Here is a 14,361-nt window from a genome sequence, read left to right on the forward strand (position 1 = left end):
TATGCAAGATGTTATGAATTTATTTCTATTGTATGGTATTATAATGTTGCATTTATATGAAAACAGTAACATAATAATAAAAAGGCTTGATAGTAAGGAAATGCCGAACCATGCTTCCGGCATGTAAAAAACATACCCCACCCTAAACCCCTATCCTACCCCACCCTAAACCCCTACCCTATCCTACCCTAAACCCCTATTCTATCCTACCCTACCCTAAATCTCTATTCTATCCTACCCTAGCCTAAACCCCTATTCTATCCTATCCTAGCCTAAACCCCTATTCTATCCTACCCTAGCCTAAACCCCTATCCTATCCTACCCCACCCTAAACCCCTATCCTATCCTACCCTAACCCTCCCCTAAGCACTATCCTAACCTAAACATATACCTTCTATTCTAAGCCCCTACCCTATCCTACCCTAAGTTAGTCCCCCTCCCTTATGGCTCTAAAGCCTTCTATCCTAATCCTAACCCCTCACCCGACCCTAGAAACCCAAACCTCCCTACACACTATTCTATAGTATGCCCATATAGCCCAACCTTCTAAAGTAAGAAGATAGCCAATGGGAACACTTAAGCAAAACCATTGGAATTCACATGAGACTATTTATAAGAAAGTAGGAGCTTCCCATCTTTCATTTTAGGATGTGGGATCGGATGTGTTGCAATTCACCCATGAATTGAAATGTTTCATACATGCTATCCCACATCGCCTTTTAATAGACATAACCTGCAACATTGTGTAGATGATATCACTTGAATTTTCTAATGAAACAAAGGGAGTCTTTTTTTTTTTGTTTTTTTTTTTTTGATTTGAAATGATGAATGATGAAGCAAGGGATTTAATTTGGTTTATAATAAAATTGTGTAAAGGTAATGTATTAACGGTTGTCAAAATTACTTATTATCTTTTTAAATAAATTTTAATTAATAATATTTAATTTATTTTATGATAAATTTTAAAATTTTAAAATACTAAGAAAATACATATGTTACAACAAAATTTAAGATTGAAATTGATTATTAAAAAAAAAAAATTTTTTTTTTTAAGTCGCTGTTAGTAACAGCGACTTTGGGCTTTTAATTTTTTTTTTTTTTTCACTTTCGCTGTTACTAACAGCGACTCTACCTGAAGCTAGAATTGGATGTACGGAAGCTTATTTTGGGACATAAGTTTTCCCCAATCTTATATTTGGAATTAAGTAGATAAATAATCTCATTTTTTTCAAATTTTCGTAGTACGTAACACTTGGGCTATTAAAAGAAAATTATTTTACTCCAAATTTTTCTTTAGAAAAAATAGAATTTCATGGAAATGCTCAGCATAAAACCCACCCCACTAACTACCAAAAAGAAAACAAATTTATTCAAACTTTCTCTCAAACCAGAAGGGATAAATAAAAGGAAAAAGATAATACCATCTTTCGTTAATATCCCTATAATAATATTAAACTTTTGATTAACTATGGATAATATCATCTTTCATTAATTTCCCTATAATAATATTAAACTTTTGATTAACTATGAATAATACCATCTTTCATTAATTTCCCTACAATATAGGGGTTTCAACTTTACTAAATTATCTTATTTGCCAAATTTTTTTGTTCACATAATCTCCTATAGGTTAATTTCTAACATGTTAGGGGATATTCTAGAAAAACACCCCTTAAATTGGTATTATTTATAGTTAATTAAAAATTAGTATTATTATAAAAATAAGCAAAAATTTGTATTATTTCTGTTAAAATAAAATAAAATAAAATATTTCCTAAATAAAAAAGTGGTAGAAATGATTTGTTGACCTTTCCACATCTAGTTAGTGGCTTAGTGCTACTGCTACAATACCAAGTTTCTAAGGACTGAATTTATTTCAATTTTCCATAAATCCACAACTCAAAACTAAATAGTAATTGGACAAAAAAAAGTGGTCTATCAACTTAGTAATCAAACCATCATTTTACACAAATCACAATCATATTTAGTTAATAATCAAATTCACAACAATTATCTGCTTTCTTCCACCCACATACTCTTTTTTACATAATAATCAAATTAACAGACAAAACCGAAAGTAATTGAGCCAAGGATGACTTCCCTATTAAGGAATGACAAGTAACCGAAATCACCTCTCAATAGTTCCCTCGGCCACTGCCGCCTTGTGCGGATACTCCAAAGCCACATGAGTAGCCAGAAAACGTAAATTCGAGTGGATGGTAGATATCATCACTGGTCGAGGTACTAGTGACATCGGAGCAAGAAGTCGTGGAGGCGCCTTCCCTATAGAATTCTTGCTGATGAACTTCAGATTCTGAAGTTTTTGCATACAAATGGAGTGAAATTGAGCCTGAATCTTTACGGTCTTCAGTCGCTGAAGCAGGCCTCGATTCTTGGAGCTTTTTCAGGTTCAGAAACCGTCCACCGGATCCCCTAACCCGCTTCAGTGCGTGTTGATGCCGAGATTCATGAAGATATGGCTGAAAAGTTTCCAATACAATATTAGGCCTTTAAAGTTGCTAGATTCTGCTCAACAATGCCCAACAGAACATGTAGAAAACCAACCAAATACTAACATTTGTGTTAACGACTCATCATCGTCATCGTCGTCATCATCATCATACCTAGTTAGGGTCTGGGGATAGTTGGATGACGACAAACCATACCCTTATTAAAAGAAATAAGGAGGTTACGACTAGTAAGACTCTCAGGTCGAGAAACCAAAGTCTACATGTCATAGAATGCCAACATACCTTAATTCTGATATGTTTATTTAAGCCGTGACAATTTGTCACATTATCACCCTATGGGTCCACTTGTGTGGACACACCCATGGGGCACCTGTGGGCTTGGGCCCACAAACTCACGAGTAGTGAGCTTTGCATAAAACACATGATGAGTTTTACTATTTCCTAAAACCATATCCATATGGTATTAGAAGGATAACTCATCAAGCATTATGTGCAAGTCCACAACCCAATATTTTAACGATGTGGATCTTTCTCACATGTGAAGTATTTTCAAAAGTTTAATCGGTAGAAATATAGGCAAGTTGAAGTACCTTTCGATTCTTGGCAAGTTTGTTTTGAGCCTCAAGCTTAGCACGATGCTGTCTCCTTCGTAAGATACCATGGTACTGCTTGGCATTGACATAAATGGGTTCGGTTGCAGAAAGATCGAGAGGGAGTGGAACTCGAGAAGGCATGATACCCATCATCTGAGGATAAGAAAGTAACCCAATATGTTTCATAGGTAAGTACCTCATGATAGGATAAGAGGAAGGGTTCTTTTTGATTTAAATAAAAGTGCTGGTTGGATGACTTAATCAGGGCATCAACATTTTAAAATCAGAAGTTGAAGAATCTACAGAGTGGAAACCATGAGGGTATAATATATTATTGATTTGAGCAACTTTATGTTCTATACTACTAAATATAGTAATTAGATTACATAGTATCATATCTTTCAGCAATTTGAGTGATCTACCCTACTATATATAAGTAACTAGCATTAATGTCAACAACGTTCCGTACCTCCATATAAAATCCTCCATTAAATAATAGGCAGGTAAACATGAAGTCAAGAATAAGCAAAAACAAGAAATAATGCAAAACAATTTCCTGATAGGAACTATAGCATATAATGTGCAGGCCACTTCAACTAAATTACAATAAAAGTCGCCAACACGGTTTATCGATGGAATCGAAGAGAAGAGAAGTAAAATATATAGAATTCATTTAAGCAAAAATTGATATTAATAATCCAACCTTTTACCTAACTACTGTGAATCCCACCTTTGAATTATTTTCTAATAATCTAACATTTGCGATACATTTACCTACAACATACCATATTACTAATAATGGGTAATAATAGAGTATGCTGCTAGCAAACTATGGTAAAAGTTAGATTATTCATAGCGAAGTAGGGGAAAATAATTTAAAATTGGAATTATTCACAGTGGGCGAGCAAAAGTTTAAATTATTAATGTCAATTTTTCCATCATTTATTTAGACATATAAAATATACAGACCCGAGCCGAGGAGAAACCAATGTGTGGGTTAAGATGATCAAACCGAGTTAATAAATTGGTGAACATAAGGTTGACATTTGCAGCATAGATGTTACTTGTTTTGGTACTTTATGGATACAAATACAAACCCAACTCAACAGCACGTATTTGCAAATTACCATCACATAGTTAGAACCCCATACAGATAACAGACACCATCTTAAAACAGGTACAGGAAGGAAAAAGACAATAAGAAAAGGTGAAACTATAGTTACATGCAACCTGGTACGTATCCATGTTCCGCGATCCAAGAACATTCGTCCTCAGTTATCACGAAACGCGATCCAAATCGCTTAAGATGATGTCCCGGTATAGAAGACCTTTCTTAAAATGTATTTTAGCCTTCATTTACAAATTAAAAAAAAAATGAGGAATAAACGAGATGAAACCTAGAAAACTATAAATTTCTACTTAAAAACAATTTCTTAAAGCAATAAAAACCATTTTAAATTATTTTTGTTTTCAAATATATTTTTTATACATAATATATCTCGTACCCAATCGTTCCCGAGTCAATCTAGGTTGCGTTTCATGTTCTCATTTCTGTTTCCATTCCCTGTTCCAAATCAAATGTTGTTCCAGGTGACAATAGGTAAATACTTAAAGTAGCTTTTGCAAAAGTTCATAAAACACTAAGATTGTCAATGTTACTTTTTTTGGTAACTCAGTGAAGATCCAAGAATTATTCCCAGGTCATGGAACACTTAAATAGCAATGGACGATTTATATAATTTTTCTTATTAAAATCAGTTATTCCCTCCATAGAAATTAAGCAACATGGTGGACTAAACTTTAGCAACCCATTGCCAAATATATAACATTGACAACAAACTTATTCGTATTCGACTTCATATCCGACAGAAAAGGTTTAATAGGACCACTGATTGCTGATTTAAACCAGAGCTAAAACCAAACTGGCACATATAAGTGACAATAATGTAACCCACTATACTACTAATGCAGAAATCATGTTTGGACCACAAATTACTTTTCCTGGCATCCTCTTTTAGCTCAGGGAAACATATTCACAGCTAGCTATCCATTAAAAATCATAAAATACTAGACAAGGCATTGTGTTAGTGTTATCATAAAAAACTGTTCATTGCAACTTTTCAGTTTTCTGTCTACTTTCTTTCAGAATGTGTGTTATCCAAAATAAAACAATTGCACCTCTGTGGCTCTATCCCCTTGAGATTGCTCCGGGTTTGCACACAACAAGAAAAGGAGAATTGGGTTTTTTAGTGGGGTATGTAGATGAAAATTTGAATAAAATAAGATTATTTAACAACTTAATTCCAAAAATAAGTTTCGTGAAAACTTAATTCCCAAAATAAGCGTCCGTACATCCAAACCTAGCTTTGAAGTAAATCGCTGTTAGTTGTTACTAACAGCGAAAGACAAAAAAAAATAAAAAAAATAAAAGCCATAAGTCGCTATTACTAACAGCGACTTAGGGAGTTGACCAGTCAACTCCTTAAGTCGTTGTTAGTAACAACGACTTTAAGGTTAACTAGTCAACTCCTTAATCTCGTAGGTTGGAATGAGGAAGCAACTGAGAACTGGAAACTTAAAACACATTAAGTCGCTGTTACTAACAGCGACTTAAAAAAATAAAAAAATAATTTTTTTTTTAAGTTGCTTTTAGTAAGAGCGACTTACTCCAAAGCTAGGTTTGGATGTACGGACGCTTATTTTGGGAATTAAGTTTTCACAAAGCTTATTTTTGGAATTAAGTTGTTAAAACATCTTATTTTATTCAAATTTTCGTATGTAGATTAGGGGTGTTTAATGGCCCGATACGAGCTGGGCTTAAGCAAATATGAGCCAGATAGGATAAGGGCCTTTTAAACTTAATATGGGCTTTATAAGTTCGGCCTGGCCCAACCCAACCTGTTTTTATTACTAAAAATTATTATATTCCCCATTGATCAATTTATAATAATTAAATTGTAGAAACATAAATAATCCCCATTGGCATTGTCGTTTATAATACTCCCTCCTATTCATCTTAAGTGTCCCATTTACTTTATGCACTCTATCCAATGCACTTATTCAATCCTTAATAAATCGAGTTATGTATAATTAAAAATTATAAAAAGTTGATATTAATAATCTTTACATCAAAACGAATCAAATAAGATCTCACATGACTATGTTTTAACTTATAGATTAATAATAAAATGCAATTTAAGAGTGACAAATGAACAGTGTCTCAAAAGTAAATGGGACACCTAAGTTGAATAGGAGGGAGTAATTAAATTATTTATCAATTATGCTATTTACAAAGGCCTATTTCCGACCCTTGTTAAGCCCTTTTATATCCGCTTCATTTTAATTATAGTGAAGCTCATTTTTGGCCTGACCCATTTTCAACTCAGCCCTTATAAAACCCTTCTAAAAACGGATGGAATAAGGGCACAAAAAGGGGTCCGGCCTGTTGAACTCCCGCAATGTATACATCCTCTAGTGAATTAAATATGCGTTTTATATAGGAGAGAAATAAATTTTAGGTTTTAGCGGGATATCTAAGGCGGGGTCATTTCAAAAAGGAGTAATGGGCTAATCATATGGGAGACAAAGTAATTTATGGAGCAAAACCAAGTGAACAAAGGGAGTATATGATCGTAGCCTGCGTAGTTTGTTTACAAATACAAGATAAATGATAAGTTTGTTATTGGGCTTGTAAATAATAAAATCCGCATAAGAGGAAAGTTGACTAAACACAAACCCGATAGATTCCATCCTAAAACTAATTGGTAATGGAGTAGTATTTTTCTGTGTGATCACATGTGGTTTATTTTTCCAGCAATAAACAATCAGGCTTAGTTGTGAATTGTGATGATAGTAAAGATCACCAACTCAAAAGAGAAATTAGTTTGTTCTTATTTCCCTGTATCGTTTGCGATCACTATAACTAGCGGGATTTTCATTGATAAAGTCGACTGATACGCCCTATAAACTATAAAGAGTGAGGTCTTACCATAGCTTGCGGACCATATGTTGACATTACACTACTGAAGTGTTGATCAGGAAAAGTGACAGCAAATTGAGGCTGAAACAGAAAAATAGGAGCCATGAGTATTCTTAAGATAGATGGATGGAAACACTAAATAATATTAAACACTCACAAAGGCTTGGTTATAATCAGGTTGTAGAGGAGCTAAGAGGTAGTTCTGAGTTCCCATTGACGAGGTGAACTTATTCTCGTCACCTTCATGTTTTCCATGAGTTGCAATAGAACCTGGATCAAAAGGCACATATAAGTAACCCAGAATCAAACCTAGGACGTTACCTGGTAAAATGATACTTACTCTCCAACCGAAATAAAACCTGATTCTCTCCATTTTTATATTAAAATAGGCTATTGGATTAGATGCACCTCCGTTTTCCACAATCATCATAACAAAATCAGACATTGGGGGTAAAAAAATCACAACTTCAAATCCATTAGTAGTGAAGTGAAAACCTTCATAGCAATTTGCAAGTATTTTTGTACATTATCTACTGATAGTCCTCATCATGCCGTAACGAAAGAAAGGGGTCAAAGTCGATTGTTTGTTGTTTGTCTATAGAAGTAAAAGGGAGTATTTTCTGCACATCTTCTTTCCCTTTGCAACCCATTTTATGTTCTTAGTATTTAATACTTCATTATATGAAGGTTCAAATAAAATAAGAAAGTAAAACTACCACGAACTTTGACGCTGCTCAGTGTAACATAATTCGCTAGCTAATACGCTTTTTGAATTCGTGATTAGCGCCCAAATTTTCCTAAGAATAGCTCAAAACTGTCCAAAACTCGCTTTGTTCGATTCGTGATTCGCGAGGATATTAGCGAATCATGTGACACTGACGCAGCTACCTAAACTCAATTCCTCGCATTCCTTGTGACAAGAACGTACACAGAATATCATGAGCAAAAACAATTAGTTAATGAAATCAACAAGGAAGTTGCTTAAACTAAATACAAAAGTGCATTGATGCATCAGTCTTTATTACCTGATTGTGCAAAACACATGCTTCGCGTGTTGAGGTCATTTTCTCCAAAACTACCAGTGCTGGTATAAGATTGGCCGGTTGATTGAGTTGAACATGAATCCTGTTCTTGCAATGAAAAATCTAACAACTTTGAACCCTGATAACGTTGAGCGGGAACTCCCATTTTCAAACTTGAATTCTTGGTTCAATGGATGACAAACCTAAATTTGATTCCTTCAATAATCCGATACTTTTTGTTTAGAACTGTAACAGAAGCTTGATTGTGTCAATACAAAAGGAAAACATTCACCAAAAAATGGCTTCTTAATAGATAAAACATTGGAACAATTACAGTAAGCAGGAGACAGGTGTCAAGGGTATACACAGATTTATCATAAACAGGAAAGTGATTTGTTTGCTTGCTGATATATTCCTCACATTCAATCAATATCCAAACTAAAAACACTTTTACCGATGATTACAAGTTGCAACGCTCCTTACCTTAAGGATCTTATCCATAGCTATCACGATTACTAGTAACCGGAATAAACCATCGATTAGCTCAGATTTCATTACTACTAACATTACATGCACTATCACAGTGATATTTCAATTTTCGTCATTTAAGTTCTCATTTCCTTCTCGATTATTGTAATTTCCATATTTCTAGTTCATCATAGATGATCAAATGGTCAAAACCCTTGCCCATCTTCATCATCCGGGATGCATAAGTGTATGTGTTCATAAAGCGATATTGAGTCTAGATCTAGCCAGCAACAATAACTTCATAATGAGATATTTGTTGACAGTTCACAAAGCATTTTCTTTCATTGTTAAGCCTTCAACTTCATATTTAGGATTTCAATATGAGCCTAGTTTTTACACCAAAAGTCCATAACCAGAAGTACCAACCACAAAAGCTCTTTTTAAGCACACTTGTGCCAAAGCAAACTAAGGTCTACATCCACAAAACTCCAATCTAGATCATATTAATGTCCAACAACATGCATATAGGCCTCACTCTTAGTTTGTGAAAATTTTCAAACTTCCTCAAATCAGGACAACTCAACCACATTTTCACCCCCTTTCTCTTTTACTATCTAGCACTTTTAGCAAGTTCAAAAAGAGTCCACAATTTGATAGAATACATGCCAGATTCTATTTAGATGTCGTCAATTATTATGCTTACTAGGGATATAGTGTAGAGTAATTAAACGACACTAAACATCTGAAAAGCCACTGTATACACAAGCTCATTAACATTTCAAAATCAAGTATTTGCGACATCAAGACCGAGCCAACTGGTTCCAGAGTGTCACACTAACAAAAACATTTGGCATATGAGCCAACACACGCATTTATATACAATCAAACTCGAGATTATGTAATTAATCACATACATACCCCGACTCTTACACTATGTTTTGATAGAGCGAAATGGAGAGAAAGGAAGGGGAGGGATTACAAAGGATGGAAGATCCCTTGTTTGGATAATAAAAAGGAGGGGAGGGTTTGGAAGGAAAACATGGACAAATTTTGTAAGAATGCAATATCTCCTAAAATATAAAGATTTGGATAGAAAAAACTCATTTTTCTTCTTTTTCTCCTCCCTTCCTTTCTAAACAATTAGATTCACTCTCCCTCCTTACGCCTCCCGTTCCTTTCCCTTCCTTACCTTCCCCTTCCTTTCTTTGCTCTTCTAATTTGCTATCCAAACATACTGTTAAGGATCCTTATCATTTCCATAAATAGCCATAACACTGGTAAGGAGGAGCAAACCAAATAACAATATACTAGTAGTACTTATTTAAATTATTATTTATCATCTAAAAGAACGGTTGAATGGATGATGGATCTGTCCTCTTTTAGGAAATTGAGTAACAATACCAATTTGATTATTTGAAGAACCAAATCAACACCAAGAAAAGAAAGTCAACGCCATATCCAAAGAACTTATAGGCCAAATCAGATACTCAGTAACTCAACTCATCAAGACCCATGAAAATCTATACACCGAAATCCTAAAATAGAATCCAAATTATAGTAATAAAGGAGTAAATTTTACATGGAATAGGCAAAAGGTAACATTAGCTGGTACCCAAAATAACCATTAATTTGCTAGATAAAACAAATCAAGAATTAGAACAGTCCATTCAGATAACCAAATCCAGAAATAGAAAGTTATTAATTCAACACCCACATAGCAGAAACTCAGGTTTAGCACAACTACTACAGTTTTCAAACCATAAAAACAGGTGAATTAACAGAAAAATTGAAGCTTTTCAATCAATGGCATTCAACCCATATCCAAATACATGATTAACACCATTAAACCCAAATTATCAAAAATGAAAACTCAAAAGAATAGTAATATAATAAGTACACTTATAAAGATTGAAAATTAAAATAAGTACAAAACCCATAAATCTAAACAATGAAATAAATCAAAAAAGGGTTCAAAAAAGGACCTTTAGATGAGAACATGAAACATCTGGAGGAGTACAACAGTGGAAAAGCTTTTGGGCATTTTGTCTACCTTAAAAAATAAAACAAACCCAAGAATTCTCTCACAAGTAAATCAATCTTATTCTGAAAAAAAATCTTGGGTTTTACTGCAAAGACAAAGTTAATAGGCTAAGAACTCCAAAAAGGGAGGGATTCTTGGGTGTTTGAAAGCTATAAAAAAGATAAATATATAACCCACTTTCTCCTCAAAAGGCTAAAATGCTTAGTTTCACATGTAATCACCATCATCATCCCACCACAGTCTCCTTTTTTCTATACATTTTAATATTGTTAATGAGTATAGGATATACTCAGGGAACTGTAGAACTATGAATAAAATATGGTTAATGTTGCCTTGTTAAATGTTAGTGTTGGTTAACAAAAAGACAAGAGAGTAGAAAATGAGGAGAGGGATGGATTGGTTGTACTCCTTTCCTCACTAAGACATTGCCAACATTAAAAATTAGCATAATTACTTGGAAAATGTTGGGGAGTAGCCTACTAAAGTTTTGATTAAAAATTTATAGGAATTAAGAAAAATTGAATATTTTAGTGGTGGAGATATTATTTTATTGAATAATAAATTTGATAAAGGAAAAGTATGAATTATAAATAGTAAAAATTATTAAAAGAAAATAGGTAGTAAAAATATAAGGACTACAACTAATAAAAAAATATTTTTATAAAATTAGTGAAAAACGTGTGGGGACTATAAAAAATATAAACATGTTAAAATGAAATTAGCAGAAGATATGTGAGGACCATAAACACTATTAAAATATTAAAATGAGAGTGAGCAAGGTTATTTTTGTCCAAAAATAAATAAAAAAATTTTTATGGGACAACAAATGCAACATCCTAAAATGAAAATTGGAAACTTAGAAAATGAGTGAATATGTGTAGATAAAATACGTGTGTTCTTAAATACTCGCATCTAATTGTAATAAATATAATGGAATGGAGATAATATTAAAAATGTGATTAAATTAGTGAGATACAACTTAAAATAAAAATGTTAAAAAGTTAAATGAGCGGACTAAAATGTGAAAATTCCTCTAGAACAAACGAGTAATTAAACAGAAAATTTTGTGTGGATTTGGTCTATATTATTTTAGTATGTACCAAAAGCGCTTGTGGCTCAATGGATAGAACATCTGCATATGAAGTAAAAGATTTGGGATTCGACCCCTACTAGGCGCATGTGTTAGTTGGAGGTTTCTTGACTGCGCGCATCTCTCTAAAAACCCCCCACCCAAACCCTGCCTTGTGCGGAATACTGGAGTGTTTTTTTTATGTTCTTCCACTTGACAAGTACAATCATTTGCGTAAATAAATTAAATTTTCTTTGTTTTTTCTTCCTGTTTACTTTTTGAACGGTTTTCAAAGTAAATTTTAGGTTTTAATATATCTAAATAAGCATTACGAAAAATATTTTAATAAAAAATATACATTTAGACGAATCCAAAAAGATGATTGGTGGTTACCTTCAGCCGCCCCCGAGTTTGAGGATGTCAAAACTCAAAACAAATCTTGTCTCTATCATACACCAATTCAGTCACAATATTTGAGTATGAGGCCACAAAAGACAAAGGTCAAAGTGACCCCAAGCTTAACGGGTACACTCCATCTTTCAATGGATTGTACGGACGTATTGTGTTGATTACTCTGCAACTCAATATTTATAATTTTTTTTACAAAAATTCTAATTTAAGGCCTATATAAATTATAATAGATTAAATAGTTCAATTTAATTAAAATACTCACGTATATTATTTAACATGTCATTTTAAATGTTAATATAAATACTTTATTTGTTAAAACACTAGCTTTAGTTACGTAAAAGAAGTACTAAAAATTTGTTACACCATAAAAGGATCTTATATAGTTTTTCTTTTAAAGAAATTGTAAGTTGGTTGATTTTTATTTGTGTTTGGTAAAATATTGGTAAGTAAATAGAACTTTTGTATTCAATTTTAAGAAGTTTCTATTTAGTATTTTGTTTGTTTAACAAAATAATTAGAAATTATAGAAATAGGAATTTAGAATTTCCAGAAAGTCGTATATTTTCTATAAAATGTAGGAATTAAATAACCAATTTGGTCATTATAAATTTGTATCAATTATAAATTCTCATGGTCAGCCAACCAAGCAATGTAGTAGAAATACAAATCATATGAAATTAGTAAGGAAAATAACCTCCCATAAATTATGGATTATCACGGAAATTTATTCCAATTGAAACAACTTAAAGAAAACATATATTTTCTATGTCGACTGATTTACAACCGTTTCTTACATAACCTCTGTAATCGACCCAATACATGTTAGAAGTTGTGACTAAAATCACAAGCAAAAAAGAATGTAGATGCTTTATCATAGCAGATTAGTTGCACGAAGAAACTAGAAAACATACCCTCGATGACTCGTCAAAGTGATACTTTTCTTGTAGGCTTGGAGATTGAAGGGTCGACGACCCACCGAGCACGTGACTTTGTGCTTGTTGAGTTTCTTTTGGATTGCACGGTTATGTTAAAAAGTCTTATTATCTTTTGAATTTAAATCTTTTTGTAACGGGTTCTTTGACATTGGAGAGTTAATCATTTCGAGATTCGTTCTTTAGATTTTGGAGTAGATCAAATACTCTCTTCAGTATTCAACTCTTCATTTGATAGCGAATATTATTCTCGGACTTGGTGGGCATTGCTAGCTACCACATCGATAATGAATAATCTAAATCTGTGACTTCATTCTTTATTGTTGATTAATGCTTTTATCGTTCCTTATGATCTAGTTCTGTTTCGCTTTTGCTTTTCGCATAGCAGTACATTTGCGTCAAGCTTACCTGCATCGATCAACAATAGACGTAAACAATCCATATAATCTATACAAAAGCCTTATTTTACTAGTGTATACCTAAAGTGTTGAAATGAATTATTTTATTTATAGTTGAAACAATATCACATAAGAGACTACCACTAAATTGTACTTTAGGGTTGAATATATATTTAATGTACACAAATTTATTCTTGATTGTGCAAAAAAATTATTTCGGATTGCCTAGTAGCAGACATCAACGTACTCGGTATATCTCACTTATATAAGTTTTGATAAAGTTTAAAAAGGAATAAAAGACAACAGATTATAACCTTATTAAAAGAAGTTACGCTCAGACCCCTCACCTCAAGAGCTAAGAGGGACGTCATATTATCAGAAAGTCTTGTATGAGACCGTCTCACCGTGAGACGGGCCCATACAAGTAGCCCAAAATGTTAAACTGCTATAATTTTAGAGAAAAAATATTAATAAAACTGAAAATATAACCAACACTTTTAGCTTTAAGTCAGCTCATATTAAGTCGTATCACGATGAAACGGTATTAATAAAAAATTTATCTTTAAGAAAGATAAACACCATCATTATTCCATGAATCATGAATATAGGTTTTCATAGCTTGTTATTGATAAACAAATTTTGGACTCCCTCTTTCTCCAATTATTTAAAACCTAATTAAGCTATTGTCCAAATATTTGCAACCATAACTCCCCTTGTCTTGATAAATGGACACATTCACGGGAAAGGAATCATATCTAAATTGATTAATTATTAAATTAATAAATTAGTAATTTAGTAATATAATATTAATTTAAAGTTAGTCTAAAGGCATGACCAATTCTCATGAAATCGACCAAGCAACAACTCTGCTTCCTTTTAGCTATTGTGTTCTTCTCATTTGAAATATAAAAATTAAAAATAATAATAATAAATTAATAAGGGATAAATTTTATATTTACAATACTCCTCAATTTCAT

The 14,361-nt window shown here is 32.8% G+C and overlaps 1 protein-coding gene across 1 annotated transcript; it reads right to left on the minus strand.

The window, feature by feature from the left end:
- Nucleotides 1–1,664: 1,664 nt before the first annotated feature.
- On the minus strand, nucleotides 1,665–11,019 carry LOC130813734 (nuclear transcription factor Y subunit A-3). Its single transcript, XM_057679591.1, has 6 exons — nucleotides 10,516–11,019; nucleotides 8,069–8,311; nucleotides 7,201–7,313; nucleotides 7,053–7,124; nucleotides 3,062–3,217; nucleotides 1,665–2,480 (listed from the first exon to the last, which is right to left on the minus strand). The coding sequence occupies exons 2-6, from the start codon at nucleotides 8,229–8,231 to the stop codon at nucleotides 2,136–2,138; spliced, it is 849 nt and encodes a 282-aa protein (XP_057535574.1). The 5' UTR covers nucleotides 8,232–8,311; nucleotides 10,516–11,019; the 3' UTR covers nucleotides 1,665–2,135.
- Nucleotides 11,020–14,361: the final 3,342 nt, after the last annotated feature.

The sequence above is a fragment of the Amaranthus tricolor genome, chromosome 5 (assembly GCF_026212465.1).
Source record: "Amaranthus tricolor cultivar Red isolate AtriRed21 chromosome 5, ASM2621246v1, whole genome shotgun sequence".
Lineage (NCBI taxonomy): Eukaryota > Viridiplantae > Streptophyta > Magnoliopsida > Caryophyllales > Amaranthaceae > Amaranthus > Amaranthus tricolor.